Genomic DNA, 23,455 nt, shown 5'->3' with positions numbered 1-23,455 from the left:
ATAGTATATGCATTGTGTTGAATAAATTAAATATCTATCCATCTATCTTGTGGTTTCTAGAGGTGCGAACAGAACGAGTCAGTCGCGGTGAAGATCGATGCCACTAAACAGCAGCTGTGCAATGATTAAAACATAATGGTCCCGGTTGCACAAAAGCCATTTGAATTTTAATCAAGATTAAATGATACGAAAACCAATCAGAGAAGGTTATTTTAGAAGAAGGCTTCTCTGATTGGTTCTCGTGACATTCAATCTTGGTTAAAATGTAACTGGTTTCTGTTCAAGTCATTTATCGAATGATCATGCAAGACTGACGATAAGTTTGAACATGTGGACCAGACTTGAGGCAAACGCACACAGCAGCAAAAGACGGAGGACATTCACTCCCTAGGTGTTCGAATGTTGCAAAACACACAGACGTCCGTCTCTCTACATTTATGTCTGCGCACGTCTGCATATAGGGCCGTTTCCGAGCTCGGGATTTAGCTAAATTCCAGGCTTTAAACAGCTGGAGTCAGAAAATCGTCTTTCCAAAACGGGGCATAGTCGCAGATTCTATGATAATCTTTATTTTCTCATGGAAACGTTTTTCCTTGACGAAATGAAACATTCCTAAATAATTAAAAACAGCTGAAACTTTACACTATTTTATTTTATGTTCAATTTTCTAGTTTTTCAAAATTTAAACGTGGAGTGCGACTACGCCCCGTTTCGGAAAGCCAATTTTCTGACTCTAGCTGTTTAAATTCTAGAACTTAGATAAATCCCGAGCTCGGAAACTGGCCCGCCGCAAAGTAGACCCACGTTAATCCACGAAAAGCAACCCCCGCCGTGGGATGTTTTGTAAACCATTGCTAGGCTTCTCCAGACATCTGTGTAATGATAAGGCAATGAATAATCACTTGTCAGCTGATTGATTATGAATAATTCTATAGCAATGGTTTACAAAACATCCCACGGCGTGGGTTGCTTTTTGTGGATTAGCGTGGGTCTACTTTGCGGCGGGCCTTAATGGTTAATTTTTCTCTGTCACTCTGTGTGTGTGATCGTCTTTGAAGCCGTAAAACTGAATGAGACAGTGCGCATTAATTCATTTAATTACTAAGGCCTGGCTGCACAAGAGCCTCAAATTTTAATTATTTTTAATTCCACAAGAATCAATCAGAGGTAAGCTTTTTTCTGGGAGGACGGCTTTTCTGATTGGTTCTCATGGATTAACAGTTAACAAACTTTTGCGCAACCGGGCATATGAATATCAAACACATGTGATGTGATTTCAAAATAATCACATCTATATCATCGGTTTGAAGTTATTTACAACCTGTTGAGTGTAGCGTATGACTCATCTAATTACTTTATGATTATTTACGTATTTAGAAGCTAGAACACTTGAAAAGAACTGGAATAAAACATTGACAAGAAAAATATAAAAAATGAGTTTACAACCAGAGGAACAACTAAACGAGGGAGAAGATGTAGATCAAGATGTCATTGGGGTAAGCAAATAAACTTTTTTCCTTTGTTTATCAATATATATAGTTTTCGAAACAGCACAGGATTCAAGTTTTTCTCATAGCCTACTATAAACTTTTTGAAGCTAATATTTTTGTTTGTGTTTTGTAATTGGTATCATTTAAGATCACTCTGTAATAATTATGACTTACAAGCTATACCTTATACTTTTGTAGCTCACTTACATCTTTTCTACCCTACACTCAGGTCATTAATAAAAATACTTATTTACTTGTATACTTGTAGTGATACAACTGGAAGCCGTGGTCGTCATTTTAGTCTGTTCTATCTGGTTGTCAGACGTCCTCCCAGAACTCCATGGAATAATAATTCTTTCTAAGTAAATGAGTCTTCAAGGTTCTCCTAAAGCTCACAGGATCTCTGTACCTCTGTATTTCCAAGGGAAGCTTGTTGTACACCCTGCTTGCCACGTTTCTAACACTAGACAAGGCTAGTGTTGTTCTTTGCCTGTCGATGTGGATATTGCCTCTCTGTATCAGTCTGAATAATGAACTAGTCATAGAACTGTTTAAATACAATGATAATTACCAATCAGTCTTGCCAAACATGAAACCACTTATGATATTATTGTGGTACCTATAGTGAGGTCCACGTTATAATTGCAGTGTTTAACATTAGTGTTGCTACTGTATCCTTGTTAATCATTCGACAAAGCAAATAGCGCTATCCTTTCTACGTCTGCAACATTGCCAGGTCGTTTTTAACAGTCTAGAAATATAATTAACAAAATATGAATAAAAATCTATTATTAAATAATTTTCTTGGCGAATAAAATACGATTTATTATTTTTAACAAGAATAAACATTTAATATTACATCAGAAACACCGGTATCAGTTACCTAGAAGACAGTGGCAAGGTAGGGAATCGGCAACACTGTTCTCCTATCTCTCTCTATTGCTATAACGTAGACCTCACTATAGTAGGTACCCTTATGTTATATTTTTATGTAAACACGACTAAGTGAAGTCCTTGTTATAATAACAGTAGAGGAAGATAGGAGATCAGCGTTACGGATTCTCTGCCTTACTACTGCCTCCTATAGAAGATGGTTGTAACCGGTAAATCTGATGTACCGTTAATATTAATTGTACATTCTCGTTTTGATATGATGAAATATATTTTATACGTTAAATAAATTATAATTCATATTTATAATTTCGTTATAATTTTTGCCATGGCAAAATTGTAACGTGCTATAAATTTTCGGCTCTAAATTTATTGTCTAAATTCAATATTTTCTAAATTTGGCTTATTGGTTTTGTTTATGTTTGGACTTTTTAACATCAAAATAAACTTAATTCCGAAGTGAAAAGTGTAAATTTAAAGTATTGTGCTCACCACCTATAACCTTTTAGTGTCCGGTTTCCCATTAGGGAACTTTGGACTATATAGGGCGAGGTGGAACTACCCTTGGGTCTCCCCCCCCACCATTCAAAGCCATACGCTAATAATAATAATACTATTCGTCAAGAAAATTTATTTTTCTATGATTAAATAATGAATTTTCATAATTGAAATAAAATATATTTTGTTGATTAATCATATTTTCTACATTGGTGAAAAATTGATATTTTGTCAATTATATTCCTACATTGTTGAAAAACGATCTGGCAACGTTGCAAAACTAGAAAATGATATCGCTATCTGCTTTGTCGAATGATAGACAAGGATAGCAATGCTAAAATCAAATAACGTCATTGTATCGTGGTTCTATTACTATATTTTTAAGCATTTAATGCCATTTTCAAGCCTCCAATTATTAAAATAAAACGGACATGCCTATAAGAAAGAATTAGAAACATCTGTTGACCAAATATTCTCAACAGAAGTATGAAGGGATGCGAAATCAAGACAATCAGAGACACGGTCTGGGGTGCGCTCTGCTGCCCAATGGAGACATGTACGACGGCCAGTACAAATTTGGAAAGCGGCATGGCAGAGGAATCTATATTTTTCGAAACGGAGCCCGCTATCACGGCACTTATCGCCAGGGCATGAAGCATGGCATTGGCAAATTTATTTACCCCGATGGGTCAACTTATGAAGGTGAGTTTCAAAATTATGAAGAAATATAATAATATACAGAGTGAGTCATATGTATATGGGAACACCTCAATAAGTTGGAGACTGCTATAGATATAATGTATAACTCTCAGGATAAGTTATTGGTCAAATACTCTACCTTTCGACGTACAACTGAATTTCAATCCCTCATAGAGGGGTGACGTGAAGGGGTTGTAACTATTTTAAATGTGAACACCCATTATGTGGTACATCATTTTAAAGCCTTTTTAAAACAACAAAGATAGCATCAATAAAAATGTTCTATGATACTTGTATCCAAAATGGCGGCTGATTAGTTTCTAGTTTTTGAGGAAATGAGGGGTTGTAAATCAAATATTTTGAATGTAAACACCCATTGTGTGAAACATCATTTTAAAGGCCTTTTCAAAACGAGAAAGATGACATCAATAAAAATGTTCTATGATAGTTTTATCCAAAATGGCGACTGATTGAACTTTATAATTTAGGTATTTCTTTAAAAACTAAAACTTTGTTTAAAACTCTGATTGTCGTAATTTAAGCATAAAAAGTGTCTATGATATAGGCCTACCTAACTTACTTTTCATTCAAAATTCATAAAATGTAATTCAATGAATTTCTCAGGTGAATGGAAGAAGGACGACAAGCACGGCTATGGTTTGTACAAGTACCCCAATGGTGACTACTATGAAGGTTCCTGGTACAAGGGTAAACGACACGGTCACGGCTCCTATTTTCACAAGAAAGATGGCGTCAAATACAGCGGGTATTGGGTGGAGGGCAAGCGGCAGGGAACTGCGCAAGTCCACTATGCTAAGTTCCGTCATCATGGCACTTGGAAGGATAATCGGGTGAGAATAAGAATTTACTGTAAAACGCGGTTACAGTGGCTGTCGTTTGTTTTGCAAATCTTCTTATAAACTAAGGACGAGTCCATACTCGACGTTTTCAGAGTCGGCAGGGCATGAAGCTCTCGTCCTATTGGGTTGGCGTCTGAAAAAATCGCCTAATATGGTCTCACCCTCAACTCCGAGTGACCTGGCTGGCTCGGGTCTGATGTCAGAGTTTTCAGGTCACACCTGGATCGATTTCTGGGTCTCTGACATGACTTCACGACTGCTTTTAGGCAGCCAGGACCGACAACTTTGCTTGTCTAAATATATCTCTATATTTATCTCTATATGTCTCTAGAACACAGTACACCTTAATGGAGTAGGTCAATTTCTACACAGAAGGAACTAAACAAGTAGAGGACACATTATAAGAATTTTTTGTAACTAACTATTGTATGTTATTGTAATTTATCTAATATTTTGTGTAATTGATGTTGGAGTTTTAGTTTTTTGGGAAATAAACATCTATTTATTTATTTATCTTATAATATGATATGGTGATACCGAATTCTGTAATATAGATCTCCTATAACATTCAACACTACCGTACTTTGTTGTCTCTTTTGGGAGCTCTTTCTCTTGAAAATAAAGTACTATTATTATAATTATAGTATAATGATTTATTTATAATGTCCGTATAATGAGTAAATAATAATAAATGTCAATTCAAAATCCAAATTAATTATTGCCATCAACTACCCTGATCCTGAAGACTCCTGCTACTGCAAATATTGACAACTGGGAGAAGAGCTAGAAGGAAATTCGATGTGAGCTCCAAAATAGTTCTTGCAATCTAGCAAAAGTCGAATTTTTATCACTAAAATTTATTCCAAATTCTACAAATATCATAGTTTTAATTTCAAATTTATCTTGAGTTCGGAGCAGCAGAAACACCTTCTGTAATCAGACAATCAGTTTATTCACATAAAGCACATATAGAAAACAATATAACAATACCACTGTAACAATGCAATACAAGACACAAAAATTAACAGATTAAGATGTTTGTGGATTCAGTTCAAGCTCCTACTGTAGAATATGTTGGTTGATAGACTTTGTATGTAGAAATTACAGTAGTTTTTACTGTGAAAATGTTCAGGCTCTGAAGAAGCCACACACGACAAAACAAGTTTTACATATGAAGGACCGTTTGCAAAGTGCCAGTTAAAAAAAAACAGCTTTAAAACAATGTTAAGTTTCGTTTTCTGTTATGTTATTCATATTGAGATTAATAAATCACTAACTGATTTAATACAGTTCAAGTTTTCACTGTGTAAAATTTTCACGGCACCAGTAAACTGTAATTTCTACGTACAAAGTACCTATATTAACCAGGTTATCAGAAACAAATTTTTAGTACCTAATCTAAGCAAATAATGACCATCCTATTCCACATTTTGGCCAAGTAAACTGGCCCAGCCTGCAATGTGACCAGCGCCCAATCAAGGCCAGCGTTGGCAAACCGCACCTATCCAGCACACACTGGCGCTGGTCGTCATTTGCCTTCGTAGGGCCAACATGAGGATGCGGCATTAAAGTAATATTCAATGAACAATGACATAGCCACTTCCAATACGAGGCCCCGGTCTACGATATTGCAACGTCGCAGTGTAGGCCTAGAATCCAATACATGATTGGTGAAAAAGATTTTTAAAAATACCAGCTGATCTTTTTACCAATCATGTATTAGATTCTAGGCCTACGCTGCGACGTTGCAATATCGTAGGCCGGGGCCTTGTATTAGAGGTGGCTATGACAATGATCAATCAATCAATCTTTTATTGCCAAGAAACATTTAAATGTTACAAACAACGTCATTTTCTACAATAATAGCTTCTCAATCTTCTACAATATCTATTAATAATCTCTCATTCTTCTTCAATCCATTTCCCAGCCCATAGGTGAAGGCTGCTTCACGTTTGACACGAAAGCCATCCAGCTAGGTCACCACCTCTACATCGACGAAAAACACAAGAACTTTGTCTCCGACGAAGACGGATGGCCGGCAGATAATGATGAGGAAGAAGGAAAGGAAGAAGCGAGAGAAAAAGTCAAGGAAGAAGCTACAAAAGATCGAAAGAGAGATGGAGAGAAAGGTGATGATGTAGAAGGAGAAGAGGGAGCTGAAGAAGAAGAAGATACAGCGGACAAACAGAAAACTCTCTTCTGGATACCGGAGGAGTACATAGCGTTCAGCGCCGATAAGATACCTGCCGAGACTTTGGTTCCTCCCAAGACACCGTCAGATGACATCCCAGCAGGTGAAGCCGGGTTTGACGATGACAGCGATGAAGTGTCCAATGTGGATTTGTTGCCGGGTGATGATGACGACGACTTTGACTATGGGGGATATGACATTCCTGAGTATCTAAACTATTTCTTGGATGAGAAGCTGAGAGCGCAGATCGAGTTCAACAGGGAGAGCACTGATGTCTATGATGAGACGAAGGGACGCCAAGGCTCGAAACAGCTGTCTGAGTTGGATAAGATGCGCAATATTATTTGCGGCAATGACGAATTACAAGGTGAGTTTTTACACTAGTAAATTCGTAATCCAGTGAGGTCCACGTTATAATGACAGTGTTTGATTAGCAATGGTAATGCTATCCTTGTCTATCATTCAACAAAGCGGGTAGCACTATCTCTCTCTCTCTCTCTCTCTCTCTCTCTCTCTCTCTCTCTCTCTCTCTCTCTCTCTCTCTCTCTCTCTCTCTCTCTCTCTCTCTCTCTCTCTCTCTCTCTCTCTGGCAGGGTTGTGTGGCAGAGAGGACCAGGAGTCCTAATTCCGCCCTAATAAAGGCATATAATCAATCAATCAATCAATCTATCTCTCTCTCTGGCTTTGCTCTGTTGCCAGATCGGCTTTTAACAATGTAGAATTGATAATTAATTAACAAAATTCTTCATCTTAATTATTATGAAAATTCATTATGAAATTATTGAAAAATATAATTTCTTGCTTAATAAAATACTAGTAGTTCTGTGAACAGTAGACCTCACGCAGTATTCTCATCCACAAGTACCTGATTGAAACTATGGAAATACAGCAATAGACTGGCTTCTCCACACATCTGTGTAATCACTTGTCAGCTGATTTATGATGAATTATTATTTTTATAGTCTGATTTTTACACTACTATTGGCGTAAGAAGGAGGCTCCTTTTTCTTTTTATTACTATCCTTGAAATGAAAAATTTCAAAAAACCTTGTATAAACATCGACGCGCAATTAAAAAAGGAACATGCCTGTCAAATTTCATGAGAATCTATTACCGCGTTTTGCCGTAAATGCGCAACATATAAACATTTAAACATTGAGAGAAATGACAAACCGTCGACTTGAATTAGACCTCACTTCGCTCGGTCAATAATTGATTAATAAAATATGTTATCTTAATTATGAAAATTTAGTATGAAATTATTTTAAAATATAATATCTTGCTTGATAAAATATAATTGATTATTTTAAACGAGAATGAACAATAAATTAATATTGCATTAATAAACCTGTATCAGCTACCGTCAAGAAGTCTTTGACAAGACAGTGAGGATCGGCAACGTTGTTCTCCTATCTTTCTTCACTTCCATTATAACGTGGACCTCACTATAGTAAAAAAGCTGGTTTTCAAACTATATTAGGCTATATTACCCTTTTATAATGGCAGTATTTGATTAACATTGGTGTTGCTATCCTGTCTATCGCAGATGACACTACATTCTTGCACACCAATAATGATTTGAGAGGCCTTATCCAAGAGACGGAGAGTACGATGGAACGAGCATTGTATTGAATTCAGATAAGACAGAAAGAATCAATTTCAATTTGAAATACGGAGCTACTCTCAACGCATCTAGTATAAAATTTCTTTATGTACATTTAGATCCAAAACTCACAAACAGTTTTGAAGCAGTTGGGCAAAGGTGTATAATAAGTTACCGCTACACCTCCAACAAACACACCTAAAACTGTTCAAATTAAAGGTGCACGATTGGCTGGCAAAAATCCTTTTTTATAAATTAAGTGAATTTTACGAGAGCAGAATCAGCATACCTTAATTCTTATTGTTAGCACGTATGAACTAGCTGCTTAATTTTGTAATACTGTCTTTGTTATTTGTAATATTTGGAAATGTAATCTAAATAGCAATTGTAATAGTAACAATGTATCTCTTAATGTGTGACTGTCTATTTCATGTTCTATTTGTGTGACTTTGTCTTGTGCTTTTTTGGCTGGCTGACAATAAAATTGTATTTATTCATCTATCATTCGACAAAGCAGATAGGGCTATCCTTTCCTAACTCCGCAACGTTGCCAGATCGATTACTAGCAATTTATGAAAATATATTAATTGATCTTAATTATGAAAATTTATTGTTTGAGAAATATTCTCTTTACAGATAAAATATAATTTCTGATTATTTTAAACTAGAATGATCAGGTAGTCTTCTATCAGATACACTGGTCAACTATATTCTATAGAAGGAAGTGGCAAGACAGTGAATAGGCAACTCTGTTCTCCTATCTTTCTCCATTGCCATTATAACGTAGGCATCACTATGGTAAATTCACACTTAATATTTCTGGCAAACTAACAACATTTCAAAGCTGGAGAGAGATAGCGCTATCTGTTTTGTTGCATTGGTGCATGATAGACAAGGATAGCAACACTATTATCAATCAAATACTGCCATTATAACGTGAACCTCACTATGGTAAAAAGCTGTTCGTCATACTATAGTACACTCGTATATGGTTTTTTGTTGGTGGAGTGATCGGTGATCCTTGCGATAAAGTCGCACCTAGCCTGAATATATATAAAGGTTTCACACGTTTTTGACGACATATAGATGGTTCAGTCATAAGAAAAAGGGTGAAATTATAGCGTTCACTACTCATGCAGTGAAGCGCTTTCCGACATAACACTCATCTTAAACACTTTATGAGAGTCATTTAATATTGTAAAATTACAATGAATCTAAAAACTAAAGAATTGAAATGTAGATATAATATCAAAGTTATAGGCCTATAGATATAAAAAATTGTTAGCAAGTAAATAGTTAATTCACTCCATAACAATACAACAAATTATAGTTGCGATAACTATTGGTTTGTATCCTATCTTAATATTATGATATTAATGTCATGATATATTAACAATATATGTGTATTAGCATAGAGAAAAAATAGCATAAGTAGATATCCCATGGTATAGGGAATTTATGTCGCAACTATTACTGTTATCTCAAGCCGATTACTGTCGATTATTGTCAATTTCTACTGTTTTGTTGGGGTGATAATGTATGAACGGCACAATTTGAGAGACTACCAGCGTCACACAGCAGTAGGGGTAAAGTGAGACTTCTGAAGAAAAGCTGGCTCAAACCTGCCCCAAACCTGGCTCAAAGCTGCGCCCAAATCTGCCCCAAATCTGATTCTTGGTTCTAACCTTGCCAATCCAATGTAATCTGATCTAACCTAACCTAGCCATACCCCTAATCTCACAATAAACCTCAAATGAAGATTTCCCACTTTTTGGAAAAAAAAAAAACTAGATCCAGCTTTTTTTATTTCTTGAATAACTAAGAAACCGTTAATTTTACAAAAAATCTACAAGAGTAACTTTTTCCAGTAAATCTAATAACGAATCCATTGACACCCCATTTGTCAAGATTGAACAGAAAATAAGGATCTCATGGGAAAACTAGATCCAGCTTTTTTTATTTCTTGAATAACTAAGAAACCGTTAATTTTACAAAAAATCTACAAGAGTAACTTTTTCCAGTAAATCTAATAAAGAATCCATTGACACCCCATTTGTCAAGATTGAACAGAAAATAAGGATCTCATAGATCCAGTTTTTTTTATTTCTTGAATAACTAAGAAACCGTTAATTTTACAAAAAATCTACAAGAGTAACTTTTTCCAGTAAATCTAATAACGAATCCATTTGTCAAGATTGAACAGAAAATAAGGAAAAAGTAGATCCAATTTCTTGAATAACTAAGAATAATTTTTTCAGTAAATCCATTATTTGTCAAGGGGATCCTAACTCTGAAACTGAGCAACAAGCATTTTTATGTTGAGACCCTTTCTTAAGCAAACCTCAGCACTAAACCCCCCCCCCCACAAGGGGGGGGGGTTGGGGGGCTTGACCCTCTGCCTTTAACCTGAACTACTTGAAAACTCACCTCAGGTTGTATTAAACATTTATTATAAAAATAGATCATGAGTGTTGATAAATTTGGTCGATATTTGTATAATAAAGATAATAATAGAGATATTAATGTTGATATCAAAAATTTGATTCAGAATTTTTCCATTTTTTACAATGTATACCATTAGCTGCAACTTTCATACCAAACATCAATCTCAATAATGAAAAAGAATGGAAGTATATGACTGATCCAAACTTAATCCAACAATTCTCACTTTCCTCTGGAATCTCTTTTAAAGAATGGTATGAAAAAAATGTAATAAATAAAGGTGAAAAATCTTAGGTTTAGGTGAGTACACCCAGAAAAAATTGTAGATGTAGGTGAGTACACCCAGAAAAAAATGTAGGTTTGGTTACCCAGACCAAGAACATTATTCAACTTTAATGAAAAATCTAAGCTCATATGGATAGCACTATATCATCACAGTCAGTATTTTGCTTTGAAAGAAGCTGATAAATTGAATAATAATATAAAATGCTTTAAAATAAATTTGAAGAAAATGGTTGAGATCAAGACAAGAACAATTCTACAAATCAATGGGATGATACTGAAGGTAAAATATTGATACATTTGTAGATAATACTTTTGATTTGAATATTGTCTAGTTCTTTGTTATTTTATAGAAGATTTATAATACTCTTTTTACTGTTCCACTCAGTGGTGTATATTCAAACTCATTATCATAGAGGATTAAACAGTAGGCACTGGTTTTTTCTGAGAAATTATTTGTTGTTTCCAATGTCAACTTTATGTCTATTGCACCAGATTTCAATAGTTCATTTTGCTTACTACAGTCTATAACAACCAATGGTGCATATTCATCAAATGTTTTATACTCAATTGATGTACTGCTGTTATAAGAATAGTATTCATTTTGGAATTCAGAGAACATGTGATACAATAAATGTTTATTACCAACAATATTTTCATAGGGGAATGATTGAGCATTTAAATAGAGATTAACATTGTTCAGATTACAGAAATCGAAATGTGACCTGTTAGCAGTTATAACATTTTTCCTATTCTTTTGAAATCCAAGAATAATGAATCTAGGTTTCAATATGTTTGAAGTTGTCTTAACTGTCCATTGAAGATTGGTAGTTTCAGGTAATTGTGGAAATTCATGCAATTCCCATGATCTGAATGGAATGGTAATTGGTATATCACTATGTGTTAAACTCAGCAGATCAAGACGAACAGTGTCAGAAGCATGTATGTAGGGTACTTTCCATTGTAGTTTTGTAATATCAATTTTCACCGATTTTGCTGTCTCTGATTCAATACAATTTAAGTCTGATGATGATCTTAATAGAACAATTTCCTGACGAACATTTAATAGAACTTTTCTATAGTCTTCCATTACACCTAACCACATATCCAAAGGAATGCAAAAGCAGAATTTATCTAAACTTTTCCATCCAGTCAACTTCCATCCTGCATTCTCCATAATTTTTTCATTGAGTTTTGATTGACGTAGATAGTTTTTCATGGTTGTTGTCAATCCTACATTACGTGTGCGATCAACTTCAACCCCTCCCAATTCATATCTGATTTCATCAAATAGGTATGCAACTCCATTATTGATAAGTGAAAAGTCCTTGGTTTCAACATCACTCTTATCTTTCACTTTGATTTCGCCTTCAATTATGAGAAAACTTCTACTTGGAAGTGTATAAATATCTTCTTGTTTTAAACTTATTCAAATTTCATCATTGTAATTAAATGTCTGTTGAATATATGGTGTGTGAGTGATATAATCATATTTGGTAATACTCTCATCAAGATGTACACTCTGATCAACAAGTAATATATCCGACTTGACTTGTTTCTTATACATTTTTATTATATATTTTTTTCTTCTCAATACAACCTGAGGTGAGTTTTCAAGTAGTTCAGGTTAAAGGCAGAGGGTCAAGACCCCCCAACCCCCCCCCCCCTTGTGGGGGGGGGTTTAGTGCTGAGGTTTGCTTAAGAAAGGGTCTCAACATAAAAATGCTTGGTGCTCAGTTTCAGAGTTAGGATCCCTTGACAAATAATGGATTTACTGAAAAAAATTATTCTTAGTTATTCAAGAAATTGGATCTACTTTTCCTATTTTCTGTTCAATCTGACAAATGGATTCGTTATTAGATTTACTGGAAAAAGTTACTCTTGTAGATTTTTTGTAAAATTAACGGTTTCTTAGTTATTAAAAAAAACTGGATCTATGAGATCCTTATTTTCTGTTCAATCTTGACAAATGGGGTGTCAATGGATTCGTTATTAGATTTACTGGAAAAAGTTACTCTTGTAGATTTTTTGTAAAATTAACGGTTTCTTAGTTATTAGAGAAATAAAAAAAAGCTGGATCTAGTTTTCCCATGAGATCCTTATTTTCTGTTCAATCTTGACAAATGGGGTGTCAATGGATTCGTTATTAGATTTACTGGAAAAAGTTACTCTTGTAGATTTTTTGTAAAATTAACGGTTTCCTAGTTATTCAAGAAATAAAAAAAAGCTGGATCTAGTTTTTTTTTCCAAAAAAGTGGGAAATCTTCATTTGAGGTTTATTGTGAGATTAGGGGTATGGCTAGGTTAGGTTAGATCAGATTACATTGGATTGGGCAAGGTTAGAACCAAGAATCAGCTTTGGGGCAGATTTGGGGGCAGCTTTGAGCCAGGTTTGGGGCAGGTTTGAGCCAGCTTTTCTTCAGAAGTCTCACTTTACCCCTACTCACAGCTGCATAGGAAAGAACTATGTGAACTATCGGCTTGGGATAACAGTAAAACTTTAGCGACATAAATGCCCTATACCATGGGATATCTACTATGCTATCGTTTCTCTATGGTATTAGTCATGCCTATTAAATGATTTTATTCTTAAGTATACAGAGCTAAATAATAAATGTATCCTTATGTCCTCTTTGCAAATAGATATCTGAAAATATTTTCGAATTTAAGTATTTAATAGCTAACAAAGCTACTTAATCCATAGATTTTTGATACCTTGGATATTAATGCTTTGTCTTCGATACTGATATAACCACTATAATATTTTTTTTATTAAATTTATTTATTTATTTACAGATACTGAAGAAGATGTAAATCAATATGAATCAAGAAAGTCAAGAGAATCGAAAAGAGCGAGTATTAATACATAATAAATGAAAATAATATTATTCCTATAAAAGTTATAAAACTCTAAAATGATTATAATTGTTGTTTTTTTTCTGTTTTGTTCAACATGTTTTTGGAATAAATTGATATATATATTATATTATGATCATAAATATTTTCAATTTTTTCAACTTTGTGTGCTTTCATTTATCATTTAAAAAATATAAAGATTTCTCCGTTAAAATATTTGTCTATACTGTAGCTGTTATAGCTGAAAAACTGTACTTGGATAACTCTATAAAAGTGAATGAATATTATATAATATGCAACGCATAAGTAGCTGAAGTTAAGCTAATAACTCACGTCCGAATTTATAGGAATATATTGTTAACGATTTCTTTAAAAGCACACAATATAAATGTGATAATTCTTATGTTTTCAACAAAAGTGTAATATTGTTTCTCACTCAGTTTCGACTAGAGACTCTCTCAAAATTGGCAACTTTGTGTGATTGCAGTTTAAAAATATATTTCTATTCATGTACTAATACTGTATGCCCCTAAAATTCAAAAGACTTAAATTTTATAATGTAAAATTTTCTTTCTTTTCTTAAATAAAGTTTTCTAATGCTACAAAATAATACATTAAACGTCTTTTGTTTGGAAGTTTGCGTGAGGTACGGTACTGAGGTAATTATAGAGTTAGGTATCCTAATTTATTAGTTTGCAAGACTACAGTATTTTTGATCTTCACCAAGACTTTACGAAAAATGGGAAAGACATTCATCAGAAAAGTGATTGAATGTTATCCTGTTTATTAGAAACTATTTTATAATGATCTCATATTCACAGGTTGAATACCATAAAATAAAAAAAAAATTAATTTTTCTTATAAGTAGAATTAAAATTACATTTTATGGAATAGAAAACTTGATGGGGAAAATAAGACATTATTATTATTATCATTAAAATATTGAATGTATAATATCACTAATAGTTTTCAAATATTCGCGGTTTTGCCATCTCCTTCGAAGCGAAAATTATTTTCGTTGAGAGCCTCTAATTTATCGAAACTATTTTCATTCAATTCTTATTTACCTTTATTTCTTCCAATTAAACTAAATTGATTGAATTTTGATTTGATTTAATGATATAAAATGAGCAGGAAGCGCGTTTTGACATTTGGCGCCAAATCTCAGAGAATCACCAAAACAAACCTAACCTCAAAACTCAATGCTTTGAACTTTCATCTTTCTGCTTTCTCCATTGATGCTTCTGAGAATGGTGTCCAAATAATCGCAGTTTAGGGGAATATATTTCAATATTTTTCAACGTGTGCTGACTATTCTGACTGTTTTATAGATTTTAAATAGCTTAAATTTAGTTTCGCAGTTTAGAAATGTCTGTGCAATCGTCAATAACTGAGTTTTTCGCAACTCGCAAACGTCCAGCTATCGACGATGCCAAAAGAAGTTCACAGCCTAGTAAAAAAGTGATGATTCTGGAAAATGATGAAGGCGACGTGTCAGTAAGAAAAATTAGTGACGAAAGGCGAAATTCAGCAAAAAATCCATCTGCTCGCCGAAGACTCATCTATCCAAACAGTGTGGTGCCAGCGAGTGAAGCAAATGTCACCAAGAAAAAAATATTGAAGCGTGTTCTATTTGACAAGAAGATTAGCAGTTCTCCGCAATCAGACATCAGAAAAACATTTGGAGTGCTGAATGGAAAATCTAATTCAACTTCTTCAACATTGAAAACCAAAGAGACAAGTGAAAACTCCAAGAATGAGGTCAGTACTCAAAAGTATTTTTGTATTTCCTCTGTGATAGTTTGTTTAACTTGACTGTTTTTAGATATTATATTTTATTCTTGAATGACAAATTCCTCATATTAATGTAAAGCTAGTATGGTATACATTTGAGGTGTCCATGGTCAAGTATACAATTTGACTTCTTGAACTTTAACCTGAACAAAAGTTTTGAACCAAAGATTACTTGTAGCTTGCAACCTAAGTTATATCTTGTATACTTGTTTACAATATTTATCGTTACCTAATACATTTTCTTTTCAAACTATTTACAGTTTTAGTATTTCATTTTTGACTAAAAATATGTATAGGTTTGATGTTGAAAATAAATGTAAGTCTGTACACAAACTTGAAGTACCGTAGCCTACATATTGTGGGTCAAGTTGTAAAAGGGGCTCTAGTTGCCTTAACTTCGTCCACTTCTAAGGTTTTAAAATGCAAAAATAAAGGCATCTATGTAGGCTCACATATCTAATGCTCTTATCCTACAATCAATCCTCAGTCTATTTATTCTCATACTGTAGATTATTTTGTAAATCTGGTTAGAAATTAAACATTTAAACAAATGAAGATAGTTATGATTTTTTTCTAATGATCCACTAAAAGGGCAAGAAGATTCAAATTGATTGACACTGCTAGCCTAATTATGATCTGTCAATAAGACTGCACCTAATGCAAGTAGCGTTTTTTAAATACATTTCATAATGTTGAATTACATATTTAATTGAAATATGATATTTCCAGTAAAGTAGGATAATTGAGGGACTTATAATAATAATGGTTTTCTTCAGCTTTTTCTTGCACTTGATAAAGTTTAAACCTTTATTAATATCTTACAGCAAATGTAAAGCCTACAGTCTACAGAGAATAATACGACAAATTGTTCTTGAAGTATCTGTCACAATTTATGTCATGAAAATACTTTGCAGCTTGACATGTTAAAAATTTCCATGCATATTTGTCTTGGTTATATTTCAATCTTGGCATGTATGGTAAGAGACAATTGAAATAAATTAATAATCAATCATTTTCCTCTTCTGCAGGTTCCAATAAAAAATGATGAAATGAAAATAGCTCCCAAAGAAGAAGAACCACTTAAATTGTTGTCATTGGAAAAGTCTGAATTTGTAACATGTACCGCAGAAACTACTGACGTGAAAGAAAATCCGGTCGAACAAATTGTGGAGGAAAATTTAACAGTTGAAGTAGCAGAGCCACCGACAGAAATCGTTCAAGTTGAAAGTTCGGTTGTTGAAACATCTTCAGTTGGTGATGAAAAATCTGTTGATGGTGACAAATCTTCTGGTTCCAAAGAAAATGCTCCAGTGGCGAAATCTGTTCCAGTGGTTGAAGGATCTAAAACTCCCAGTGCTACAGCTCTCAAGGTAATAATTTATGTATATTGCTTACATTCTAGTTTTCAAGCTCATCTAAAAATAGCTGTAACTTTTCCTAGTAAGGTGTGTGCACACAGGGAGCTGTCAAAGCGGACTAAGGAGGCTAAGACTATATCTTAATCCTTCCAAGACCGCTGGAACTCGGGACACCTGGCCGCTCTCTGTGTACGCACAGCCTAAGGCTAGTTATACACACATTCGGTTCGGTTCGTTTTGCTTTCTGTTCGTTTTCGGCCAAATCCGATAAGTGTGAAACGGTAATCCGGTACCGAATAGAAACCGCATAAAACCGAACGCCCACTTGACACTAATAAATTCCATCAGGTTCAAATTCGTTTCTAGCGAGGGGATACTTTTACACACATTTGGTTCGGTTCGGCTCGGTTTGCTTTCTGTTCGTTTTCGGCAAATTCCGATAAGTGTGAAACGGCAATTCGGTTCCGAATAGCAACCGCTTAGCACCGAACGCCCCCTCCACATGAATAGGTTTCATCATATTCGAATTCGTTGCTAGGAAACCGGAAACAAAAACAAAGTCTTTCACACACGCTCCGTTTTGGTTTTTATTCATATCATTTAACCTCATATTATATGGTGTTAAATATAATTTATATTGTGACTATGTGTTTCAAAATGTTCTATGTCAAAATCATATGGTCAATTCATTCCAGTTAGTTCACTGGAGCATTTTTCCTCAAGGATATTTTGTTAAAAAAATATGAAGATAAATTAAAACTCAAAGAGAAATTTTTTCGAAGCAAAATTACATGATTTCCTTAATGGAGAGAAGAGATGAAGGTTATGTACCTTGTGTCAAAACAAGAAATAAGTTTCCAATTTTAAAAAATAATCATTCTGAACGTCCAAAACTAACATAATCGAAAAGAAACTATTCAAAGAGTTCACAATTTTGAATTAACTTGAAAATTGTGTAGTCCAAGATATCACATAATTATTACTATTTGAACACCAGCTGTTATATCACAGAATGGAAACTGTCGATCAAACGCCTATCCAACCAATGCTTTTTACATGGCACAAATACTAGACACGTCACGTGATTATGAAGTTCCAATCCTGGTCTTCTGATTGGCTTGCGGCAGTGAACGAGATCAATTGATCCGGATATCAGTAAAGTGATCAGAACCTCCCATCAATACTATTACAATGCGGAACTTCCTAACAAGATGGCGGATTTTTGCGCCAGGGTACTAGCCGAGTTTCCATACTGTATGTATACTGTGGTTATATTTTAATACCAGCATGAATTTATTGTGAAAATCCAAACGCAACTGTGTTTGAGAATAAAAAACCCAAATTAAAACCGTACGAATATTAGAACCTGATATGTATGAAAGTCATTCGTTTTCGGCAACGAACCGAACCGAATGAAACCGAATGTGTGTGAAGCTAGCCTAACTGTTGCTGCTCAGCGTGGCATTCTTTCATCTTTATTTTTATTCTTCATCATCATTAATTAGCTAGATTCATTGAAAGGGTGGCTAATGCACTTTTTCCTGAGAATACAGTATAGTGAGGTCTACTTTCAACTGTCAGTATTGGTAAATGGGGGAAGCATTGATGTTTGATAATCGTTAATACTGACGGTTGGAAATTAATTTCACTAGTCTATTTTTCTTGAAGAGAAAATGTTGGGTGTCTTTGAAAGGAAGATCCTGAGGAGGATCTTTGAAGGTGTTGAAGAAGCAGGAGTCTGACACAGGAGCTCAGTGAAGAGTTGTACCAACAAGCTGATATAGTCACAGTGATGAGAATGCGCAGTCTAAGATGGGCAGTACCACCACCCTCTACATAGAAAGCCTGTTCACTGGTTTGTGACGTCAGTGTCATGGCGGACATGGTAGTCTTTGGATGTTGAATGTGGATGGATTGTTTACCATCGGCTCTTAGAACTACCCGAGTACATATAAGTGTTTACGAATTTTTTTAACTGTTTAATAATCATTATTTTTCTTTTTAAAATATGCCGTTTCGGTGCTGCGTACCAAACTGTAGAGGTAATTATGATAATGGGCCAAAAGTTAACGTTTTCAAGTTTCCTTCTGATGAAGTTTTGAAGCAGAAGTGGATTTCTTCTATACACCGTGATGCTTTTATACCCTCACAAACTTCAAGAGTAAGTAATTATTATATTTCTATGTATGTATCTATATCTTTTCAATAAAGTAGCTAGTAGCTACAGAAGATTCACTACTAGTATTAGTAATAAGTTGTGGTTACCGATCATTATAGGTTATGTAGGTAGGTTTAAACAGAGTAGGCTAAGATGAGTCAATCAAAACTTGTAACACAGTTTGATACTCTCACATTCTGTAGGCTACTGTATTAAATTATTTATATTTTATAGTAATCTACTTTGAAATAACAATGAGTTATGTAAGATAAATAACTAAACAGCATAGACCTCTGGGCTACTTCCTGCATCCAAGACATTATTCAACTGAGAACCAACTTAATTGATATAGTTTTTGCTGTTTTCATAATAGATATAGTTTGATACAGTTTATATAATTGATAAGGAGTGGAGAAAACTCAATTCACCTGAAGCCACTGTAATGCTATGATTAGCATTAGCTTACTCATTTTGAATGAGAAATCAGTGCTGCAGGTGGGGAAAACCACTAGAAGATCAGAGTTTTTGCTGTTATTTTTTCAATAAGATTGAGTTATGCATACAAGCAGAGACTAGCTAATAACTAAAGCTTTAGTAGGTACCGGCACCTTATCTGTGATACAAGGTACTGACATTTTATTATGAGCTGCATTACTCTGTTTTATAATGAAATTAAAAAAAAAAACAACTTTTTGAACCCTTTCTCTAGAAGTGTTTTTTCCTTGTCATGAATGATTTTGAACTCATCTGAACTGATTTAATTTGTTTCAGGTTTGTCATCTCCATTTCAAACAAGATGAGGTCCTCTGGCAAACTGAGTTATATGATGAGAAGTCTGGACAGAAACTCATAGCTCCACTGAAATTTCCCAGACTTAAATGTGGTGCAGTACCTTCTGTGCTTCCCGGTTGCCCATCATATTTGAACAAATATGAAAAATCTCGTGAGGCACCAGCAGAGAAGAAGATTCGACTGGAGTCTTCTCAACTTGAAGCAGCTATAGAAGCAAGTTTGGCTTCTGAGAGGGAGTACCAGGAGAAATTTTGTTTTACAAATCTGAGTGAGTTATTATCACTTTTAAAAAACGTAGAAATTCCTCAAAAATGGTCATTCATACATTTGAACTCTAATTCTATATGTATTTTCAAAGTTTCTGAAAATCCAGCCCCATTCATACATTTTTCAATTGTGATTAATAGCAACCTGCAAGTATCATTGTATGAAAGGAGCAATGAGATTAAATTGCTGGACTCAGGAGTTTTTCCTAGAGATATAAGTGACTTGAATAAATTGTTATCCATATTGGATGAATGTGATAAGTTTGAACTGTCAGAACTTTCTATGGCACATTATTTGGATTCTGCCAAGGAAAATTTGAAGTTAGTTCATGAAAAAGTAGATGAAAGTGAAAGAGATGTAGTGGGATTCATAATCCATCAATGTGAATTGATAAATGTGTCTAAATATGCAAACAAATTCAGCTCTTCATTGATGGTTTTATGTTGTCTACTGTTCACAATATCTGGACATGCCTACAAGTTTTTGAGAAATAGTGGTTATATGAGACTACCACATTCAAGTACATTAAGAAGGTTGTGCAGCAAATTTGAACTTGATCCGAAAAATGAAAAACTCCAAGGACAAAGGTTTCTGTCGTATGCTCAACAAAAGTTTAATCACTTGAGTGATAATGACAAAAATGTAGTTTTAATGATGGATGAAATTCACCTTCGTCCATACTTGGACTACAAAGGAGGCAACATATTAGGTACTTCTTTCAATGCTGAATCAGCTGCCAGTTCAGCAGTTGTTTTCATGTTGCAAAGTATAAGATCAGCATTCAGAGATGTGATTCATGTACTCCCTGTTAAAAAAATAACAGCAGCTCAACTGCACAGTGTGTTGCTTCAGATCATTGAAGGCCTTGAGAATATAGGTTACAGAGTGGTTTGTATTGCATCTGACAACAATGCTATAAATAGAAATTGTGTGAGTATGTTATCAAATGACAAGCAACTAAAAATTGTTTTCAAACACCCTTGTGACCATCAGCGACCCCTGTTTTACATTTTAGATTCAGTCCATATAATTAAATCAGTGCGCAACAATTGGATTAACCAAAAAAATAATGAACTTGATATGGTTTACCCAGCATTTCCTGGTAGTGGGGAGCCAGAAGAGAATATAGCTTCATTCACTACTTTGCGAAAAATGTATGACATTGATAGTACCTCTGTGGCAAAGTATGCCTATCCTCTCACTCTCAAAGCATTGTGTCCCACCAATCTAGAGAGACAAAGTGTGAAGTTGGTACTGCAAGTTTTTTAACCTAGCAGTAGCAGCAGGTTTAGAAGTTGCCAGCACCAAATTTTGATTTGAGGCATGCACACTCCACTGCTGAATTTATAAAAATTATGGTGAATTGGTTCAATATTATGAATGTCAAGTCAATGTACAAGGGGCTACGCAAGCTGAATCCATTCATGGATCCAATGGTTAGCAATGATTTCAAAATTGACTTTTTGTATAAGTTTTTAGATTGGCTTGATGCTTGGAAGACAAGGAATCTTTCCTCTGGATTTTTTACCAGAGAAACATTCCTAGCTTTAAGGCATACTAGCTATGCAGTGATAGAGTTTGCGAGGTACTGTCAAGATGAGTTAGGGATGCAATATTTTTTGACTGGAAAGCTGCAAACTGATGCCCTTGAAGAACGTTTCAGCAAATACAGGCAATTAGCTGGATCACAGTACCACATTTCAGTTACTCAATTATTTGAAACTGAGAAAAAAATAAGAATCCAGAGTGTGGTACCACTTAAATTATATTCAACTGCCCAGGGTCGAATTGATGTAGGTCAGACTGCAGTTTCTATTGCAGATCATGATGAAACACATTCAAATTTTAGTGGTGAGGTAGAAGTCAACCAGAATGACTTGGAATCCATTACAGATTTTTTACCCTCTCTCACTTACATTGCAGGGTATTGTGCTCATGTAATTTTGAGAAAAATCAATTGCATTGAATGCAAAGAGGAATTACTGATTGATAGGGAGTTGCCTACTAATGAGCACTTCATGTTAATTGACAGACAAGACTGTGGAGGCTTGAAATATCCATCCCAATGTGTGATAGATGTAATTTCATACACTTATATTGTTGTAAGTAAATTGCTGTCGACTTTTGAATCTGATTTTTTAATGTGTGACAATCAAAAAGCTGTGGCATGCACAAAATCTGTCCAAGCAATTAATGACAAAGAATGTACTTTGTTTGACAGTGTCTGCATGAATGGTCATTCAAGCTGTGCTATTACAAAAAGTATGGTAGGTGTTGCTGTAAATATTTTTTTGAAAAACTATTGTAAAAAGGAAAATGGTCAGAGAATTTCAAAGCAATCACGCAGGAAGTTGCAAACGCTGATTAATTGAAACTGATCATTAGGCTACTTTTAAACATTGGAAGAATTGGGATCACATGTATATAATAATAAAATATGTGTTGTTTGAAAATTATTCAAATTACGAGTTGTAGATAAAGGTTTAAAATAGGATAGGTTCTATGACTATGAAATATTTTTTTTAACATTTAATTTTCGGTAAAAAATATTGATTATTTAGATTATTATCAATTGGATTATTGATTAATTAAGATTGGAAAATTACAGATTCGTTTTTATTGGAATTTGGATCACATGTGTAATAAAATATGTGCTGTTTGAAAATCATTTAAATTACGAGTTGTAGATGCAGGTTCAAAATAGGATAGGTTCCATGACTATAAAAACTGTTGTAGATATAAAAGTTGTAGATAGGTTTGGAATAGGATACAGTAATGGTTGAATATACCATATTTATGTACACTGTACAGTATGTATAATTTCTTATTATTTAAATGATTTCTTATTTATATGCATTCAATCAACAAACATTAAAGAACTTGTATAATTTCTTATTATTTAAATGATTCCTTATTTATATGCATTCAATCAACAAACATTGAAGAACTTGTATAATTTCTTATTATTTAAATGAGTTATTATTTATATGCATTCATTCAATCAACAAACATTAAAGAACTTGTATAATTTCTTATTATTCAAATGATTCCTTATTTATATGCATTCAATCAACAAACATTGAAGAACTTGTATAATTTCTTATTATTTGAATGATTTCTTATTTATATACATTCATTCAATCAACAAACATTAAAGAACTTTTATGTATTATAATATTGTTTTATCATTTATCAACTGATATTTTTGCTTCCAAAATCAAATTTCTTTCTCCTATCAGAGAAGAAAAACTTGAGTCATAATGGGAAGTATTTA

The 23,455-nt window shown here is 34.0% G+C and overlaps 2 protein-coding genes across 2 annotated transcripts in view; both read left to right on the top strand.

Annotated features, from left to right (window-relative positions):
- The first annotated feature begins 963 nt into the window (after nucleotides 1-963).
- Nucleotides 964-13,973, top strand: LOC111063542 (radial spoke head 1 homolog). Its single transcript, XM_039427682.1, has 5 exons — nucleotides 964-1,496; nucleotides 3,362-3,581; nucleotides 4,203-4,429; nucleotides 6,366-6,996; nucleotides 13,753-13,973. The coding sequence occupies exons 1-5, from the start codon at nucleotides 1,434-1,436 to the stop codon at nucleotides 13,824-13,826; spliced, it is 1,215 nt and encodes a 404-aa protein (XP_039283616.1). The 5' UTR covers nucleotides 964-1,433; the 3' UTR covers nucleotides 13,827-13,973.
- Nucleotides 13,974-15,025: 1,052 nt separating this feature from the next.
- LOC111046484 (DNA replication factor Cdt1) overlaps nucleotides 15,026-23,455 on the top strand; it is a 29,722-nt gene continuing 21,292 nt past the window's right edge. The window contains exons 1-2 of the mRNA XM_039427677.1: nucleotides 15,026-15,573; nucleotides 16,635-16,976. Coding sequence (XP_039283611.1) covers nucleotides 15,181-15,573; nucleotides 16,635-16,976 — 735 coding nt within the window. The 5' untranslated portion in view covers nucleotides 15,026-15,180. The remainder of the gene's footprint in view (nucleotides 15,574-16,634; nucleotides 16,977-23,455) is intronic.

This window comes from Nilaparvata lugens, chromosome 5, assembly GCF_014356525.2.
Source record: "Nilaparvata lugens isolate BPH chromosome 5, ASM1435652v1, whole genome shotgun sequence".
NCBI lineage: Eukaryota > Metazoa > Arthropoda > Insecta > Hemiptera > Delphacidae > Nilaparvata > Nilaparvata lugens.
The sequence above is the reverse complement of the archived record's forward strand: the minus strand, read 5'-3'. Positions and strand labels throughout refer to the sequence as shown.